General features: G+C 44.9%; 1 protein-coding gene across 3 annotated transcripts in view; it reads right to left on the minus strand.

Moving 5' to 3' along the window:
* The window catches only part of MYOT (myotilin), a 607534-nt gene that overhangs the window by 337410 nt on the left and 249931 nt on the right, over positions 1-20193 (minus strand). For all 3 annotated transcript variants that reach the window (XM_069199264.1, XM_069199262.1, XM_069199263.1), the window contains one exon: positions 18319-18438. In XM_069199264.1, the coding sequence (XP_069055365.1) occupies positions 18319-18438 (120 nt within the window). The remainder of the gene's footprint in view (positions 1-18318; positions 18439-20193) is intronic.

Here is a 20193-nt window from a genome sequence, read left to right on the forward strand (position 1 = left end):
AGCGAGCGGATGTGTTGGCCTTACCAGAATATATTCATGAAATAAAAGAAGAATATTTCTACCTGTTTGGAGTATTTACTTAACAAGTTTTGGCAACAAGTTGGAAGAAATCAACCTACAGGAGCAGGGTCACAACGGAGGCACGAAATACTTAAATTTTGACCTGAATTCCCAAGCATCAGAACTTTACGGGAGGGAGTTGTGAGTATTTTGCTTTCTGGCCAAGACATATAATATACTTTCTACATTTCTCTCAAGCAACACAAGCACCAGTGGTCTGCCGGTAATTTTATTAACCACTTCGCTGCCAGGCCTTTTCCCCCTCCTGTGCCAGGCCTTTTTTTGCCTATTTGGGGCAGTTCGCGCTTAGGCCCGCATAACTTTTTGTCCACATAAGCTAACCAAGCCAAATTTGCGTCCTTTTTTTCCAACATCCTAGGGATTCTGGAGGTACCCAGACTTTGTGGGTTCCCCTTAAAGAGGCCAAGAAATTGGCCAAAATACAGGGAAAATTTTGTTTTTTTCAAAAAAATTGGAAAAAGTGGCTGCAGAAGAAGGCTTGTGGTTTTTCCCCTGAAAATGGCATCAACAAAGGGTTTGCGGTGCTAAACTCAGCAGCTTCCCAGCTTTCAGGAACAGGCAGACTTGAATCCGAAAACCCAATTTTTCAACACAATTTTGGCATTTTACTGGGGCATACCCCATTTGTGCAATTTTTTGTGCTTTCAGCCTCCTTCCAGTCAGTGACAGGAATGGTCATGAAACCAATGCTGGATCCCAGAAACCTAAACATTTCTGAAAAGTAGACAAAATTCTGAATTCAGCAAGGGGTCATTTGTGTAGATCCTACAAGGGTTTCCTACAGAAAATAACAGCTGAAAAAGAAAAATATTGAAATTGAGGTGAAAAAAACATCAATTTTTCTCTACTTTTTACTCTGTAACTTTTCCCTGCAATGTCAGATTATCGAAAGCAATATACCGTTACGTCTGCTGGACTCCTCTGGTTGCGGGGATATATAGGGTTTGTAGGTTCATCAAGAACCCGAGGAACCCAGAGCCAATAAATGAGCTGCACCCTGCAGTGCGTTTTCATTCTATACCGGGTATACAGTAATTCATTTGCTGAAATATAAGGAGTAAAAAATAGCTATCAAGAAAACCTTTGCATTTCCAAAAAGGGCACAAGATAAGGTGTTGAGGAGCAGTGGTTATTTGCACATCTCTGAATTCCGGGGTGACCATAGTAGCACGTGAATTACATGGAATTTCTCAAATAGATGTCTTTTTTACACACACCCCTATATTTGGAAGGAATAAATGTAGAGAAAGACAAGGGGCAATAACACTTGTTTTGCTATTCTATGTTCCCCCAAGTCTCCCGATAAAAATGATACCTCACTTGTTTGGGTAGGCCTAGCGCCCGCGACAGGATATGCCCCAAAACACAACGTGGACACATCACAGAAAACAGAGCTGTTTTTAGCAAAGTGACTACCTGTAGATTTTGGCTTCTAGCTCAGCCGCCACCTAGGGAAACCTACCAAACCTGTGCATTTCTGAAAACTAGAGACCTAGGGGAATCCAAGGAGGGGTGACTTGTGTGGCTCGGACCAGGTTCTGTTACCCAGAATCCTTTGCAAACCTCAAAATTTGGCTAAAAAAACACATGTTCCTCACATTTCTGTGGCAGAAAGTTCTGGAATCTGAGAGGAGCGACAAATTTCCTTCCACCCAGCATTCCCCCACGTCTCCCGATAAAAATGATACCTCACTTGTGTGGGTAGGCCTAGCGCCCGCGACAGGATATGCCCCAAAACACAACGTGGACATATCACAGAAAACAGAGCTGTTTTTAGCAAAGTGACTACCTGTAGATTTTGGCCTCTAGCTCAGCCACCACCTAGGGAAACCTACCAAACCTGTGCATTTCTGAAAACTAGAGACCTAGGGGAATCCAAGGAGGGGTGACTTGCGGGGCTCGGACCAGGTTCGGTTACCCAGAATCCTTTGCAAACCTCAAAATTTGGCTAAAAATACACATGTTACTCACATTTCTGTGGCAGAAAGTTCTGGAATCTGAGAGGAGCTACAAATTTCCTTCCACCCAGCGTTCCCCCAAGTCTCCCGATAAAAATGATACCTCACTTGCGTGGGTAGGCCTAGCGCCGGCGACAGGAAACACCCCAAAGCGCAACGTGGACACATCATAAATTTTGGAAAAAAACAGAGGTGTTTTTTGCGAAGTGCCTACCTGTAGATTTTGGCCTCTAGCTCAGCCGGCACCTAGGGAAACCTACCAAACCTGTGCATTTCTGAAAACTAGAGACCTAGGGGAATCGAAGGAGGGGTGACTTGCGGGGCTCGGACCAGGTTCTGTTACCCAGAATCCTTTGCAAACCTCAAAATTTGGCTAAAAATACACATGTTACTCACATTTCTGTGGCAGAAAGTTCTGGAATCTGAGAGGAGCCACAAATTTCCTTCTACCCAGCGTTCCCCCAAGTCTCCCGATAAAAATGATACATCACTTGTGTGGGTAGGACTAGCGCCCACGAAAGGAAAGGGCCCAAAAAACACCGTGGACACATCACATTTTTTTATAAAAAGCAGTGCCTACCTGTGGATTTTGGCCTGTAGCTCAGCCGACACCTGAGGAAACCTAGCAAACCAGTGCATTTTTGAAAACTAGAAACCCAGGGGAATCCAAGATGGGGTGACTTGCGGGGCTCTGACCAGGTTATGTTACCCAGAATCCTTTGCAAACATCAAAATTTGGCCCAAAAAACACTTTTTCCTCTCATTTCGGTGACAGAAAGTTCTGGAATCTGAGAGGAGCCACAAATTTCCTTCCACCCAGCGTTCCCCTAAGTCTCTCGATAAAAATGGTACATCACTTCTGTGGGTAGGCCTAGCGCCCACAAAAGGAAATGGCCCAAAACACAACGTGGACACAACATATTTTTTCACAGAAAACAGAGGTGTTTTTTGCAAGGTGCCTACCTGTGGTGTTTGGCCTGTAGCTCAGCCGGCCCCAGGGGGGGGGGGGGGCAGAAATGCCCTAAAATAAATTTGCCCCCCCAACCCCCACCCTCCCCCGCCGGGAGCGACCCTTGCCTACGGGGTCGCTCCCCCTGCGTGACATTGGCACCAAAAAACAAATCCCCGGTGCCTAGTGGTTTCTGCCCCCTTGGGGGCAGGTTGACCTAAACTCAGCCAATCTGCCCCCAAGGGGGGCAGAAATGGCCTAAATACAATTTGTCCCCCAGGGGAGCGACTTTTGCCTGATGGGTCGCTCCCCATCTCTAAAAAAAAAAAAAAAAAGAAAAAAAAAAAAAATTCCCCTGGCGCCTAGAGGTTTCTGCCCCCCCCCCCCCCGGGAGCAGATCGGCCTAATAATAGGCCGATCTGCCCCCCGGGGGGGCAGAAATGGCCTAAAATAAATGTGCCCCCCCAAAACCCACCCCCCCCTGGGAGCGACCCTTGCCTACGGGGTCGCTCCCCCTGCGTGACATTGGCGCCAAAAAACAAATCCCCGGTGCCTAGTGGTTTCTGCCCCCTTGGGGGCAGATTGACCTAAAATTGGCCAATCTGCCCCCAGGGGGGCAGAAATGGTCTAAATACAATTTGCCCCCCCCAGGGGAGCGACCCTTGCCTGATGGGTCGCTCCCCATCTCTAAAAAAAGAAACAACAAAAAAAAAAACACAAAAAAAATATTGCCCTGGCGCCTAGAGTGTTCTGCCCCCCCCCGGGGGCAGTTCGGCCTAATAATAGGCCGATCTGTCCCCCGGGGGGGCAGAAATGGCCTAAAATAAATTTGCCCCCCCAACCCCCCCCCCCCCCCCGGGAGCGACCCTTGCCTACGGGGTGGCTCCCCCTGCGTGACATTGGCGCCAAAAAACAAATCCCCGGTGCCTAGTGGTTTCTGCCCCCTTGGGGGCAGATTGACCTAAAATTGGCCAATCTGCCCCCAGGGAGGCAGAAATGGTCTAAATACAATTTGCCCCCCCAGGGGAGCGACCCTTGCCTGATGGGTCGCTCCCCATCTCTAAAAAAAGAAACAACAAAAAAAAAAAAACACAAAAAAAAAAATTGCCCTGGCGCCTAGAGTGTTCTGCCCCCCCCCCGGGGGGCAGTTCGGCCTAATAATAGGCCGATCTGTCCCCCGGGGGTGCAGAAATGGGCTAAAAAAAATTTGACCCCCCAACCCCCCCCCCCCCGGGAGCGACCCTTGCCTACGGGGTCGCTCCCCCTGCGTGACATTGGCGCCAAAAAACAAATCCCTGGTGCCTAGTGGTTCCTGCCCCCTTGGGGGCAGATTGACCTAAAATTGGCCAATCTGCCCCCAGGGGGGCAGAAATGGTCTAAATACAATTTGCCCCCCCAGGGGAGCGACCCTTGCCTGATGGGTCGCTCCCCATCTCTAAAAAAAAGAAACAACAAAAAAAAAACACACAAAAAAAAAATTGCCTTGGCGCCTAGAGTGTTCTGCCCCCCCCCCCCAGGGGCAGTTCGGCCTAATAATAGGCCCCCCTGGGGGGGCAGAAATGGCCTAAAATAAATTTTCCCCCCCAACCATCACCCCCCGCCCCCCGGGAGCGACCCTTGCCTACAGGGTCGCTCCCCCTGCGTGACATTGGCGCCAAAAAACAAATCCCCGGTGCCTAGTGGTTTCTGCCCCCTTGGGGGCAGATTGACCTAAAATCGGCCAATCTGCCCCCAGGGGGGTAGAAATGGTCTAAATACAATTTGCCCCCCAGGGGAGCGACCCTTGCCTGATGGGTCGCTCCCCATCTCTAAAAAAAAGAAAGAACAAAAAAAAAAAACACAAAAAAAAAATTTGCCCTGGCGCCTAGAGGTTTCTTCCCCCCCTGGGGGCAGATCGGCCTAATAATAGGCCGATCTGCCCCCAGGGGGGGCAGAAATGGCCTAAAATAAATTGCCCTCCCCCCCAGGGAGCGACCCTTGCCTAAGGGGTCGCTCCCTTTGCGTGAAATTCACGCAAAGAAAAAACTCCCTGGTGTCTAGTGGTTTCTACCCCCCTTGGGGGCAGATTGGCCTCATCAAAATAGGCCAATCTGCCCCCAAGGGAGGCAGAAATGGCCAAAATATAATTTTCCCCCAAGGGGAGCGACCCTTGCCTAAGGGGTCGCTCCCCACCTCAATAAAAAAAAATGAAAAAAAAAAAAAAAAAAAAATGGTCCCTGGTGCCTAGAGGTTTCTGCCCCCCCTGGGGGCAGAAAAGGCCTTTTCAAAAAAATGCCCCCCCTGGGAGCGACCCTTGCCCAAGGGGTCGCTCCCTTTGGTCAATTTCAATGAAAAAAAAAAAAATCCCTGGTGTCTAGTGGGGTTTCAAAAGCCGGATTGCAAGCAATCCGGCTTTTGAAACCCTCGGAGGGACTTCAAAGGGAAGGAAATACTTTTCCTTCCCTTTGAAGCCCCTCCGGGCCTCCCAAGTGATTGAAAAAGAAATGCTTTTGCATTTCTTTTTCAATCGCGCTGGAAGCAGAGCTTCCAGCGCGACTAGGGAGGCCCCTGTGACAAATCAGCGCGCGCTCGCGCGCTGACGTCACAGGGGGGGGTGGGGGGGGGGGTCGGGGGTGGAAGGGGAAGGGATTCCCCGGTCAGCCCTGACCTAGGGGGGTGGGGGGGGCGGCCCTCGGGAGGAGCGCTAGCGCTTCTCCCGAGGGAAGCATTCAGGACGTAATGGTTACGTCCATGGCGCCACACGGGCGCTGCCATGGACGTAACCATTACGTCCGTGGCGGGGAAGGGGTTAAGGAGAGAAGGGTGCGCCCGCAGATAAACTGTCAATATTTCTTTGAAGAGGCAAGCGCTTTTTACACTTCTCTCCAGCGGAGCAAGTCGTCCGGTAATTTTATTTAAGAAGCACTATTTAAGGAGAGAGGGGTGCGCGCTTGAAGATTGTAGCGCAAACCCCGTATTTCAATAAGCGATAAATTGCTCACATTCTGTCAACATGCACAATCGCTTTCTACATCGCTGCAAGTTTTTGGTAATTTTATTAAGGGTGAGAGGGGTGCACGAGCTTGAAGATCGTAGTGAAAACCCCGTATATAAAAGTAAGCTTGTGACAAGCAAACGAATACGGAGCCAGCGGGAACCCGTAACGGATCAAGTGCAAGCAATACATTGCGCACATAAGTAAGAAAGTCAATATCATTCTTACAGCTGGGAACAAAATGGATACAAAGCCAGCGCAAACCAGGATTTCAAAAGCATTGTGTGACGAGCAGAAGGATCAAACAATAGTGATACAGTTAACATTATTTCTTACCACAGGAAGTCTGTACAGTATGTAGTCACTTCCTGCAGAAGACACTAGTATGTCAACAGTGTAGAAACAATAAGCATTTCTATTTACTGGCCATGTGGAAGAGCCTCTGAGAAACTGCTGCAAGTTATTGGAATAAACACTGCGGGTTACTGGGAAAACACACTAGTCCTGGTTAAGTCCTTTTGGTTGCAGCTATTTAACTATTCTCAAGTGTGTAACTCAATCTAATTATTAATATGTGTGTGTCACAGACATTTTCCCTTACTTCTCCACAACCATTCTTAAGATTATCAGGGGAACCCTTGATTAAGTGGCAAGAATGGGAGTACTTCTTGAATTATATAGAGACTATTGAGGTTGAAGAATTAACACCTGTCAAAAAAAGAAAATTTTATTGCACAGTCTGGGACATCAAGGTCTTCAGGTTTACAATTCTATGGAAAAGTAGGTTCAACAAGAGGATGACTCAAATGTTTTCTTGCATAAGTTAGAGGACTTAGACAAATGTTATTCCACATCAGTCTGTATTGCTAGTGATAGGTTTAAAGATTTAATTTCTTTAAAAGGAAGCAGGGGAAAACGGAGATGATTGAACAATATGTATCTAATCTTAAAAAACTTGCATTAACATGCAGATTTGGGTCTTTACATGATGAACTCATATGAGATCAAATCATAATGCATGTAAATAATTAACTTATTCAAGAAAGGTTATGGGTGCACGGAGAGTCCCAGTTGGACGAAGTTATTGCCTTAGTTAAAAAAGCTAAAATTTCGAATAAGTGCGCAAGGGCTGTTACTAATGAAACAAAAGAATCACGGAATTACATCATCAGCGAGGTCAAACTTAACAAAAGAAAAGATCTACAAAAACATGACAACTTTAAAAAAGATAGGTATAATGGGAGAACGTTGTAAAAAAGATGTTATAGATGTGGGGAGTAAAGAACATCTAGCATATAGTAAAAAATGTCCTGCGTTTAATCAGACTTGTGGTGAATGTGGCATTAAGGGTCATTTTGCTAAGGTTTATAGGAGAAGTAAGAAAGTTTCTATAATCAATAATGAATCTAACTCAGATTCAGAACCTGAGACATCAATGGGTAGTAATATTTCAAAAGAACAGGATTGTGTACTAGGTATTAATAATTTTAATAACATTAAGGAAGGTGTGGAAACTAAACTTGAAGGAGATTCTTGTGTTAAACATCTGAATATACAATCCAGGAACATACCTGTTTGCAAAACGTATTTGGGGGTGTGTAGATACTTATGGTAGCTGATTCTGGTTCCCCGTTTACAATAATAGCTAGGAAGTTGTGGGAGGAAAGATTTATAAGTGTCATCGGTACATCATGAAGTCCATCAGATGCTTCTCCAGAAAGTTTCACTGGAGTACCATATCCATGACTGGTTACAGGAAAGTTGTTTTTGAATTGAAGGGAAGAAAGGCTTTAGGTAAATTGTATGTTGCTGAAGAGGGACCAGCAGTTCTTGGTTGGATGGATGAGAGAAACCTTAATATTATTTAGGCTCCTAACAGTGAAAAACAAGTGAAGGTGGTGTGTGAAAGCGAGGAGAGTGGTGTCAAATTAAAGAACAATTTTCCGGAAGTATTCTCTGGGAAAATTGGTACCCTTAAAGGGTACTCCCATAAAATCATATTGAAAAACTATGCTGTCCCAAAAATACATAAATCTAGAAGCATACCTTGGGTTCTAAGAGAAGACGTTCATAAGGAACTGGAGAGTCTTTAAAAAAAGGTTTAGCTGAAGAAGTTGAGGCCACTGAGTGGATTTCTCCAATTGTGGTGGTTTGTAAAGCCAATGGAAAAATCTGGTTATGTATTGATTTGAGAAAATTTAACAATAACACTGTAGTGGAAAGATTTCCCTTGCCCAAGACTAATGAAATGCTTGCTATTACTAAGGGTATAAAATGGTTTACTTCTATTGATTTGTCATCCTTGTACTATCAGATCAAACTGCATGAAGCTAGTAAAGATTTGATGGCATTTATGACTCCCCAAGGGTGTTTTCGTTATGTTCGCATGCCGTGTGGTCTTGCCTCGGCTGTAGCAGTTTTTCAGAAGTTAATGCATAAACTTTTTAAGAATATGACGGGAGTATTCTACTTCCAGGATTATAGTTTGATTATGGGGCAGGATAAGGAACAACATGATAAAGGAGTAGATAGTTTCTTGAGCAAATTATGAGAGAATGGTTTAACAACAGAAATTTCTAAATGTAAATTTGGGTTGCAAACTTTAAATTACTTAGGGCATGAAATTACAGCTGAAGGTATTAAAACAAAACAAGAATTGATGGCTACTATGAGAGATGCACCAGCATCTTGTCGCGCCGCACCGCGCGGCGCGAGCCGAGCGTTCGGCACAAGCCGCGCGTTCGGCTCGGGCCGCGCTTCGCGTCTCTAAGACGCGGCGCGCCCCGAGCCTTTCTTGCACCCTGCGAGGCCCCAGGACTTACTTGGGGCCTCGCGCTGCTCTCTCCCTCCGTCTTGTTGGGGTCTCCTGACCCCTCTTACCTGTTTGGGGCTCCTTTTTCTTCTTTTTCTGTCTTTCTTCCTTTTTGGGTCTGTTTTCTTCCTCTGTCCTTTATGTCTTTTCCCCTTCCCAGGTTACCTCTGTCTTCCCAGCATTCCTCCTTCCCTATTCTCTATAGTTTCTGCTCCAGTCTATTCTATCTACTTTTCCCTATTCAAGATGGTGTCCTTTTTCTTCCTGTGGGTCACTTCCTGTTTTATGGTATTTAAGGGTGGTGTTTCTTTTCCTCTTTGCGCTGCAACACTCTCTGTTTCAGTTAGTGTCCTCGCTCCTGATTTCCTAGCCTTTGGCTCTGGATTTCGCCATTTCTGTGTTACGTCAGTTCCTTTGATTCCTGTTCCTCTGTTCTTGTTCCAGGAATCCCCTGCGAATCTTCTGGGAGGTTTTTTCCTCTTCTTCTGAAGGGGTTTTTTCCCTCTGGCGCTACTTTCTCACGGTCACGGTCTGTCCTTGGCGTTTCCTCGCCTACAGCACCGTGGCTACCAGAAAGAGTCGCCCCTTTTTGGGCCAAAGTCGAACTCTCAAGATCCACGCCTCAAGATCTGCAAACTCCAGGCGCAAGCAGCACGTGAGTCGTGACAGATTGCAGCGCCTAACCATCCCGACGTCTTCTAACACCATGGAAGACACTGTGGTAGCTGCTGCAGATCCGGATCAAGCTCTGCTAACTACAATTCAGCAACAAGCTCAAGAATTACAGCAACTACGCAGTGAGAATGCTGCGCTGCGACAGGCTTTGGCTTTCCGCAGTGGTGATGTCCGACCCTCTCCGCCTCTACCCATCGTTTTTCGGGTGAACCAACCAAGCTGCGAGAGTTCCTTGACTCCTTGACAGTGTACTTCGCCTTCCGACCCACCCAATTCTCCCATGACAGAACAAAGGTGGGTTATCTCATCAGTGCCTTATCTGGTCCTGCCTTGGCCTGGGCAACACCGATGGTATCATCTAACGATCCGGTATTGTCGGATTATTCCGCCTTTGTGAACCACTTCAAGCTGATGTTTAGTCGTCCGGGATTGGAGGCTTCAGCAGAAGAGGCCTTATGCGATATTCATCAAGGTTCACAAGATGTCCTTCAATACATTACACGCTTTCGTCAACTAGCGGCAGAGACCACCTGGGTGGAACGTACTTTGGTGACTTTGTTTCGTAGAGGACTCAAAGAAGAAATCAAAGACGAACTTGTACATTCCACCAGAGTGGAAGATCTTCGTGGCCTGATGGATCAAGCCCTCTCCATCGAGTATCGCCTTCAGGAACGGAGAGCAGAGCAGAGGGTCTTTTCAACCAAGCACCTCACGAGTTTTTCCGCATCGTTCTGAGGAACCTCGCCCTCCTGTCAGAGACACCGAAGGAGAACCCATGCAGGTGGATACAACTCGAGGCCCTCTCTCCGCTAGCGAACGAGAAGATAGACGAAAGAAGGGTTTGTGTTTATACTGCGGTTCTGCCGGCCACATACTGCGTACCTGTCCAGTACGTCCATCAAGGCCATCGGGAAACGCCGCTTCCCGTCCTCTTTAAGAAGGGAGGGGACGGGATTAGCAGCTATACCTTCCATCAGTTCTTTCAACGACAATACCACATCCTTGTTCATTTTACCAGTAATGTTACAATTACCTGATGGCCGTCAAGAGAAGACTATGGCACTACTAGATTGTGGAGCTAGTGGTATTTATATGGATAAGAAGTGGGCCACCACTCAACAAGTTCCTATACAACCTAAGGAGATTCCAGAACAAGTACACATGGTGGATGGATCTTTGATATCATCGGGTCCAGTAGATACAACTACCCTGATGCTGAATCTACAGATCAGTAACCATCAGGAACACATCTCCTTTGATCTTATAACTTCCCCCAACCATACCATCATTCTTGGAATCCCGTGGTTCATCAGACATAATCCATATGTGAACTGGGCTACCCGGACGGTTTCCTTGTCTTCACAGTTCTGTCACGAGCACTGTTTTGCTTCAGACAAGTATTGGTCGCCTAAGAGGTCAATAATCACGGAGGGTACCACCGGTTCGACCATAAATACAGTCCAAGGAGTTCCTGAACACTATTTGGATTTTCAAGATGTCTTCCAAAAACCTTCCAAACCTGTGTTACCTCCACATCGAGATTACGATTGTGCTATTCCCTTGGAACCTGGCACTATCGTTCCTTTTGGCAGGATGTATTCCCTCACGGAAACTGAAAAGGAAGTACTAAAGGAGTATTTGGATGAAAATATTCAAAGTGGTCTTATTGTTCCATCGTCTTCTCCGGCCGGGGCTCCTCTCTTTTTCGTACCCAAGAAGACAAAGGACCTTCGCCCTTGCCTGGATTTTCGAGGCCTGAATAAAATAACTATTAAAGATCGTTATCCTTTGCCTCTCATAAGGGACATTTTAGAGGCAGTCAGAGGGGCCCAACGGTTTACCAAACTAGATCTACGGGGAGCCTATCACCTCTTACGCATTAAAGAAGGAGATGAGTGGAAAACGGCCTTTAGGACTCCATTTGGTCACTTTGAATACAGGGTAATGCCTTTCGGTCTTACTAATGCCCCGGCAATCTTTCAGAGATTTATGGACTCAGTATTCTCGGATCTCCTGAATCAGACAGTTGTAATCTACCTTGATGATATTCTTATTTATTCCAGAAATCCCGAACTCCATTCTTCCCATGTTAAACAAGTCCTTCAACGACTCCGGGCACATCAACTATTTTGCAAACCCGAAAAGTGTGAGTTTGACCAGACGGAAGTCAAATATCTAGGATATCATTTAAGTACCACCGGAGTAGCCATGGATCAAGAAAAGGTACAAGCTATCCTAGATTGGCCTTCTCCATCTTCTATTAAAGAAACACAATGCTTTCTAGGATTGGCGAACTTCTATCGACAATTCATCGCCGACTTTGCAAAACAAACTAGCCATATAACTCAGACTTTAAAGAAGGAAAATCTTATTAAAGGGTTTGTCTGGACTAAAGCTGCTGAAACGGCTTTTCAGGATTTAAAGAAGGCATTTACACAAGCTCCCATCTTAAGACATCCAGATACCAACAAACGATTTATTGTCGTCACCGATGCTTCTGAATAAGCCATTGGTGCCGTCCTACTCCAACAACAAGAGGATGATGGTCTTGAACATCCTGTTTTCTATTTGTCTCATATACTCTCTATTGCAGAACAACATTACTCAGTATTGGAAAGAGAATTGTTGGCTCTGAAAACAGCTTGTATTGAATGGAGGCAGTTTCTGATGGGTTCCAAGGAACCTTTTGAAGTGAGAACAGACCATCGAAACTTACAATGTTTACGAAATTTCGTATGCCAAAATAGTCGTCAAGCTCGTTGGGCCTTCTTCTTCAGCCAGTATGATTTCTACATTACATATATTCCTGGCTCCCAAAACATTCTGGCTGATGCTCTATCGCGTCGTTATCCAGATTGTACTCCTGTCCCAGCTCAACCCCTACTGGAACCTAGTAAGATCATTGGGGTAGCCCAGTCTTTTCTGGAGGAGGTACAACTGGAGTACCCCAATCTATCTGATGATGAAGTAGAGAACTTAAGGCCTCTTTTACATAAGAGACAAGGATACTATTATTATCACGATCTGTTATTTATCCCCACTAACAGAGTGAGAGAAAAGGCATTACAAATGTGTCATGATTCACCGGTTGCTGGTCATAGAGGCATCAAGGCCACACAAGAACTGTTATCACGATTTTTCTGGTGGCCTACTTGGAAACAGGATATTGAAACATACGTTCAGGCTTGTCCCACATGCGCTCAAGTCAAGATTCCCCGAACCAGACCTGCGGGATTACTCCAGCCCTTGCCGGTTCCGCCAACTCCATGGCACACCATCTCTACCGATTTCATGTGTTCATTACCACTCTCAGCAGGAAACCGGGTAATCATGGTCACTGTGGACTCTTTTACTAAGATGGCTCACTTCACTGCCTTGAAAAAGCTACCTACATCCCAAGAATTAAGCCAGATATTCATCGAACATATCTTCCGTCTTCATGGACTTCCTCATACTCTTATATCTGATAGAGGACCTCAGTACATTTCCCGGTTTTGGAGGTATTTTTGTAAGACACTAAACATCGATAGAGCTCTGTCATCGGGCTTCCATCCTCAGACCAATGGACAGACCGAGCGTCTGAACCAAGGCTTAGAACAATACCTTCGTTGTTTTTGCAACTCAACTCAAAGCAACTGGAACACTTATCTCCCTATCGCTGAATTCTCTTATAATAACTCAGTCCATAGTGCCTCCAAGACCACTCCTTTTCTCTGTTCTTATGGTTTTCATCCTACCTCTTTTCCTACTTCTTCTCTGTCTCCCACTCCCTTGCCCGCTATTACTCATTTTTCCAAACGTCTTCTACAAATCCATAGACTGATTCGTTCTAATCTCTTACACACCAAGAGATATATGAAGAAAGTAGCAGACAAGAAACGTAGGGCCACTCCGGACTACCATCCACAGGATAAAGTTTGGCTTTCTTCTAAATTCTTACCCTCACGTCTTTCTCAGAACAAATTCACACCTCGCTATTACGGGCCTTTCCGTATTCTCCAGTTGCTTAATCCTGTCACTGTCCGTCTTCACTTGCCTCACACATGGAAGATTCATCCAGTCTTCCATGTCTCCCAACTCAAACCTTATGTACCAGATCCGTATTCCCGTCAGTTTTCCTGTCCTCCTCCTGTCTTAGTGGATGATGTTCCTGAATATGAGGTTCAGGAGATTTGTGACTCTCGTCTTTTTCACACCCGTCTGCAGTATCTGATTCATTGGAAGGGTTATCCTCTCAGTGAGTGTTCTTGGGAAGATGCATCTTCTGTTCATGCTCCTCTTCTGACTCAGCGCTTTCACCGTTTATTTCCTTTCAAACCAGGGCCTTCGGGAGGGGGGCCTACTGTCGCGCCGCACCGCGCGGCGCGAGCCGAGCGTTTGGCAAAAGCCGTGCGTTCGGCTCGGGCCGCGCTTCGCGTCTCTAAGACGCGGCGCGCCCCGAGCCTTTCTTGCACCCTGCGAGGCCCCAGGACTTACTTGGGGCCTCGCGCTGCTCTCTCCCTCCGTCTTGTTGGGGTCTCCTGACCCCTCTTACCTGTTTGGGGCTCCTTTTTCTTCTTTTTCTGTCTTTCTTCCTTTTTGGGTCTGTTTTCTTCCTCTGTCCTTTATGTCTTTTCCCCTTCCCAGGTTACCTCTGTCTTCCCAGCATTCCTCCTTCCCTATTCTCTATGGTTTCTGCTCCAGTCTATTCTATCTACTTTTCCCTATTCAAGATGGTGTCCTTTTTCTTCCTGTGGGTCACTCCTGTTTTATGGTATTTAAGGGTGGTGTTTCTTTTCCTCTTTGCGCTGCAACACTCTCTGTTTCAGTTAGTGTCCTCGCTCCTGATTTCCTAGCCTTTGGCTCTGGATTTCGCCATTTCTGTGTTACGTCAGTTCCTTTGATTCCTGTTCCTCTGTTCTTGTTCCAGGAATCCCCTGCGAATCTTCTGGGAGGTTTTTTCCTCTTCTTCTGAAGGGGTTTTTTCCCTCTGGCGCTACTTTCTCACGGTCACGGTCTGTCCTTGGCGTTTCCTCGCCTACAGCACCGTGGCTACCAGAAAGAGTCGCCCCTTTTTGGGCCAAAGTCGAACTCTCAAGATCCACGCCTCAAGATCTGCAAACTCCAGGCGCAAGCAGCACGTGAGTCGTGACACATCTTGTAACAAAGATGAGTTGAGATCATTCCTTGGGCTGGCAGAGTTTTATGCCAAATTTTTCAGGAACTTTTTGGAAAAAAACATTTAATATGAGGCATTTGTTAAAAGACATGTGTAAATTTGTCTGGTCAGAAATTCTCCAAAAGAGAACATAAAAGTTGAAATATGTATGGCAAAGACTTTATCTGGATTTGATCCTACACGTCCTTCTGTGCTAGCTACAGATCCTAGTAATAAAGGTATTGGAGCAGTTTTAAGTAAAAAAATATACCAATGGCAGGGAGGTCACGAAAGCTTTTGTTTCTAGGGCATTACCACGTGCAGAGGAAAAATGTTCAGTTATAGAAAAAGAAACCCTGGCAGCAGTTTGGAGAAAATAACATTTTAGAAAAATTTTGTGGGGTCTCAATGTAGAGGTAAGGTGTTAAACGTCTACTAAAAGCTAGGCCTAGGATTGCAAAGATGTCAATCAGACTATTGGACTTTAGGTATAAGTTGGTATATTTTACTTGGTGTTAAAAACAAGATTGCAGATTGTTTGAGTAGAATGCGGTTACCTCTTGAAGGAAATTGTGGAGAAGTGAAAAGAGACAAGTGTGGCATGGGCAGGAAATAAGGATTGGGATGCTATTGGTAGCAAAGATTGGATCAAAGCTAACTTAAATCATCAAACATTAACATCTTCAAGGAATTATATTCAGAATGGATGGCCAGAAAAAAATATATTGACTTAGAATTGCGGAACCTTTTTGAAATACGCAACAAGATAAACTGTAGTCCAAAACAATATAGTAAGAGAAGACAGGATTTTGCCACCCAAAAGTTTAAGGGAAGCCATCATTAAAATATGCCATGAGGGTTATTTAGGTATCGTAAAGACCAGGAAAAAAGTGAAGGAGAGCTACTGGTGGCAGGGAATTGATGTAGAGATTGAAAGAGTCATTAGGGAATGTGACTTATGTCTGAATGCCGATTAGTGCCTTGTTCTTTTAAAACTAATGTTACATCCCATTCAAGCACAGAGATGGCATTGGAAGTTATTGGTGTAGACATTATGGGTCCAATTGTTGAGGGAAATGAGGAATGGTATTTAATAGTGGGCATGGATTACTCTTCTAAATGGACCAAAGTTGAATTTGTGAACAAGGCTAATTCTAGAAATGTATTCTTGGATGAACTAATTCAAAGAGAGGGTCTACTAAATACGGTTATTACAGACAATGATGTACAATTCATAAGTGAAGAAATTGAAGTTTTTTTTAAACGGAATGGTATAGAACATAAATTAATTTCATCAAGAAATCTTTGCAATTGGCTAAATATAAAAGTCTAAATTGGAAGTCTAGTATAAAAAAATGATATGGATGTATTGGACCACACCAACTGTTACTAGTCACAGTCCATTTAGTATCATGAGGAGAAGAATACCCTTCATGAAGGACAATCAGGGGTGGTTGAGTAATTCTAAATTAAAGGGATTGGTCACCTTTTGAAGTAATAAAGAACATTCAAAAAGCACAACATGACTATAAAGAGTATATGGACAAAAAGAAAGGAGCTAAGGAGATTGATTTGAAGAAGGGGAATGTAGTGCGTGTTAAACTACCAGTTAAAGTAAAGAAGGGAGAAAGTAAATATTCTGAACCGACGGTTGTGGTTGAAGTTTATAATAATTCTGCCAAACTAAGTGATGGTCGGGTTTGGCATGAGTCGTTTTGTAAAATGCAAAGAGGGTAAGAAGAATTCATGTGATGAAATATTTTTTTTTTATTGCTGATTAGACTGGCATTGAAATAATGATAGTAGCATGTCAACAATGGGAAGAGTCTAGGATTTGTGATGAAGAAGAAATTACCACCCAAGAGAGGTAAGTCAAGGACATTATGTGATGAGGAAATCATACAATAGTAAACATGGTAGAGTTATCAAACGACCTATGTATTTGCAAGATTATATAACAAATTAGACTGTTTTTAGAGTTTGTATGTTTTCTTATTTATACAAATATGTAACTTTAGTTCTAGTTATGTTTGTACTTATTCCTTTTCACCCTGTAAGAGAGGAGATGTGTTATGTCCTCAACTAAAGTGGTTGTATTTCTGAATGGTAAGATGTAGATAGAATGTGATGAGGTAGGAGAGAATGTTGTAGGTTGGAATGTTATCACTTAAATAGGAGCGTTGACAGCTAGCGAGTGGAAGTGTTGTCCTTACCGGATTATATATTTGAAATAAAAGAAGAATATTTCTACCTGCTTGGAGTATTTACTTAACAACTACTCTAAGTTAATGAGGAGGAGTAGCTGTCACCTATTACACGTGCACATCACAAAGGGTCTGCGTGAGCACTCTGACAAAGGGTTTGTCACTAGTCTATTGTGACTCCAGACAAGTTGGGGTCAGGCCATGGAAGAAGGGGATGCCTGGGACCTCAGGAGGGTGGAAACCTCTAGAAGCTTCCCCCACTTCAAAGTGGCCACCAGGTATTAATATTAGACACTTGAACCCAACTCTTGAGTACAATTCTGGACTTGTGGACTCTGCCAGGAAGGAGGACTGCTGTGCTGCTGAAAGGACTGTCTCTCTGCTGTACTGCTGCTTTGAAGGACTGCTGCCCTGCTGTGCTGACCTGCTGCCTGCTACCCTTTTGCCTGGGTGAGAAGGACTGGACCAGCATCTGCCAAACCCAGGAAACCAGAGTGACTCCAAGGTCTGGTTGGCAGGCCTCCAGACTACAGCCTATAGGACAGACGGCTCTACCAACCATAAACCTAGCACCTAGACTTTGCCATCTGTGAGTCCTACCCTGCCAAGTGGTGCCACCCCAGTCCTGGACTTTTGGAAGCTGACCTGAAGGTGCTCTGCCAGTCCATCTGTGGATCCAGCAGAACGGACGCATCGCCTCTGTTGCATGGATTTTCCTGGAGCAAGGACTTCACATTGCCACTGCAGCCTTTCAGAAAACGCCACTGCGTAATGCTTTCGGGAAGCAGGACTTCATGTTGCAAGCCCCCCACTGGTGGTATCCTTGACAATAATGCAGGACTCCACACCACAAGCCCCGCATCTTCATTGGAACTTGGCTGTGCAAGGCGCATTTCAACGCAGCACTTCACACCGCAAGCCTCTCACCAACGGTATTCTAAACAACAACACAGGACCGTGCAACACAGCTGCACAGCTCCTAGGAATCACTGCTGTGTGACACATTCTTGACGCAGGACTTTGCAACGCTCCATGACCAGGATTTACTGTACTTTTTAAGGTACACTTGTTGAATGGGCCTAACTGGGTCGCTTTAGTTGGCCATGCCACATCGCAGTTGGTCTGAACTTGTGACTTGGTCCTGCTCTAGCACAACCAAATATCCACAGATGGTGCTTTGTGGCACTATTTTCACTTAAATCTTTAAAATTGCATATATCTGGTTCTACTAGTTGGATTGTTTTGTGCTTCTTTTATTTATTTAAATGTTCTCTATTATTCTGAAATGGTGTGGGATTTTTCTGGTATTCTGTTTTCACTCCGTTACTGTTTGAAATGCTGCGTAAATAATTTACACATTGCCTCCGACTGCTCTGTGCCATGTTACTGGAGAGTTCAACACAGGTTAACTTGAGGTTTGCTTGTGCCTCACCCTGAGGTGGATTGTGGTTATTGCTTCAGTAGAGTTTCAGCCCCCCTCAACCAGTAACCCAATTTCTTACCACGTATAATTATCACTTCTTGTTACCTGGGAAAACAAACAGATGGGCACTGGAGGTCACAACACCATCATTATTTTCTGCAACACATTTAAAAACTCCGGAATCTTCTGGATAGGCTTCTGTAATGACCAATGTGCAGACCTCCTCTGAAACAGAACAAACAATATCATACACTGTCATTATCATTAACTAAAGTTTTTATGTGTCCTCTTTCAAAATGAAGAAAACAATTTTAATAAAAAACATTATGTAATATTTAGAAATGTACATAATGTATATGTTATGAAATAATGTTCTCCTTCTTAGTTGTGTTCCTTCTTGAACTTCCTTTTTGTGAACAAATGAGGTGTACATTTCTGTCTGTTTTTCCATTAATATTGCAGAGAAATGAAACATGGTCTTTACAGTTTATCGCGGACGAACCCAGTCGCAGCCGGCAATTTTAGGAGGGAGGGGGGCGTGAGGGCATGAAGCACACAATCATTCATTCACACACACACGCACATCCATTCACAACACTCATCAATATTCAAACATACACGCACGCAGCAAACATTCATGTAAAAAAAACACATACACACACTTACCTTCAGCTCGGAGGTCCCAGGAGGGTTGCGACTGCTGCCTTCAATCACTGGGAGGGAAGGCAGCAGTCCCAACTTCATCACAGAGTGAGATGGAGGTCAGTGAGACTTCTGATCCCACCCCACTTTGTGACGAGGTGTCACTGAACTGACGCTCGCCCTGGGCGCTTCAGAGCTTAAACCTGAAGCCCCCAGGTGGGAGTCAATGAGTGACGCTTCCCTCGTCACCGAGGGGAAGGGCCTCAAGGCACCTTTGCTAAGCCGAGGAGGTCACGCCCATAGGAGCTGTGACCTCTTCAGCCCAGCAAAGTTCAGCTCAGACAGCCAGAAGTCTACGAAAATCACGCATGTCTCGCTCCTGGCTGCCTGAGCTGACCATGAAGAGTGTCTGTCAGGCTGACATTTGTTCAGCCTGACAGGCACTGTTCATGAGGGGCAAAAGATGGGCGGCGTGGCCCCTCTGCCCTAAAGGACGTGCCGCGCCTGGAAGAAACACAGAATAGCGTGCCCTCATCCCTGACATACACAAAGAAAATTTTGTAATTATGCACTTATCGCATTTAACATTTCCTCCTAAACACAATGTAAGAAAACCCATAATTTATGAACAGATACTGAATTGGGTGAAAATCTACATTGTGCTCGAAATGGGATTCGAACGTGTGTGATAATTAATGTCTAACCTACAGGGTTTTCCTGTAAACGGGGTTTTTCTTGCGAGAACTTAATGGAATTCGTACACAGAAAAATCCCAGCATGGAGTAAAACACCTGATACTGCTTTGGTTATCCACAGGTGTGGAAATGGGATTGAAGCAGTAATGTCGTAAATGAGTGCAATCAACTGGAACTGCAACACATACTGATTTTAAAGATTCCAGCAGCTCAACGAGATCACAATCTTTGTTGGCTCATCCTGGCTGAACTTTAGAAGCTCGATTCAGTCATTTGGACTTGCAAGATTGGCTTACATCAGCAAGATGCCTTTTTATATGTGTAAGCCGTGTTCAATATTCGCTAAACCTTTCTTACACTCACTTTTTTTTTACTCATACATATATTTTTGTGTGACTAAATCTTCTCCTAGGGTAGAAGGATGGGCATTCAAGGAAAGTCATGCCCAGGACAGTTTGGGATCACATACAAGTTTACTCGTTTGGTCTTATTCACAAACTATTTCACACCACCACAAACGGATTGTTTTATTCTGTCTAAAGTCTGTTTCCAGGATAGGAATGGGAAGAAAGCATCCCCAATTCGTCAGCATAGGGGAAGGAGATCCTTCACAAAGAAAAATATTTTTTTGTGTGGACAAAAT

The sequence above is a fragment of the Pleurodeles waltl genome, chromosome 7, assembly GCF_031143425.1.
Source record: "Pleurodeles waltl isolate 20211129_DDA chromosome 7, aPleWal1.hap1.20221129, whole genome shotgun sequence".
NCBI lineage: Eukaryota > Metazoa > Chordata > Amphibia > Caudata > Salamandridae > Pleurodeles > Pleurodeles waltl.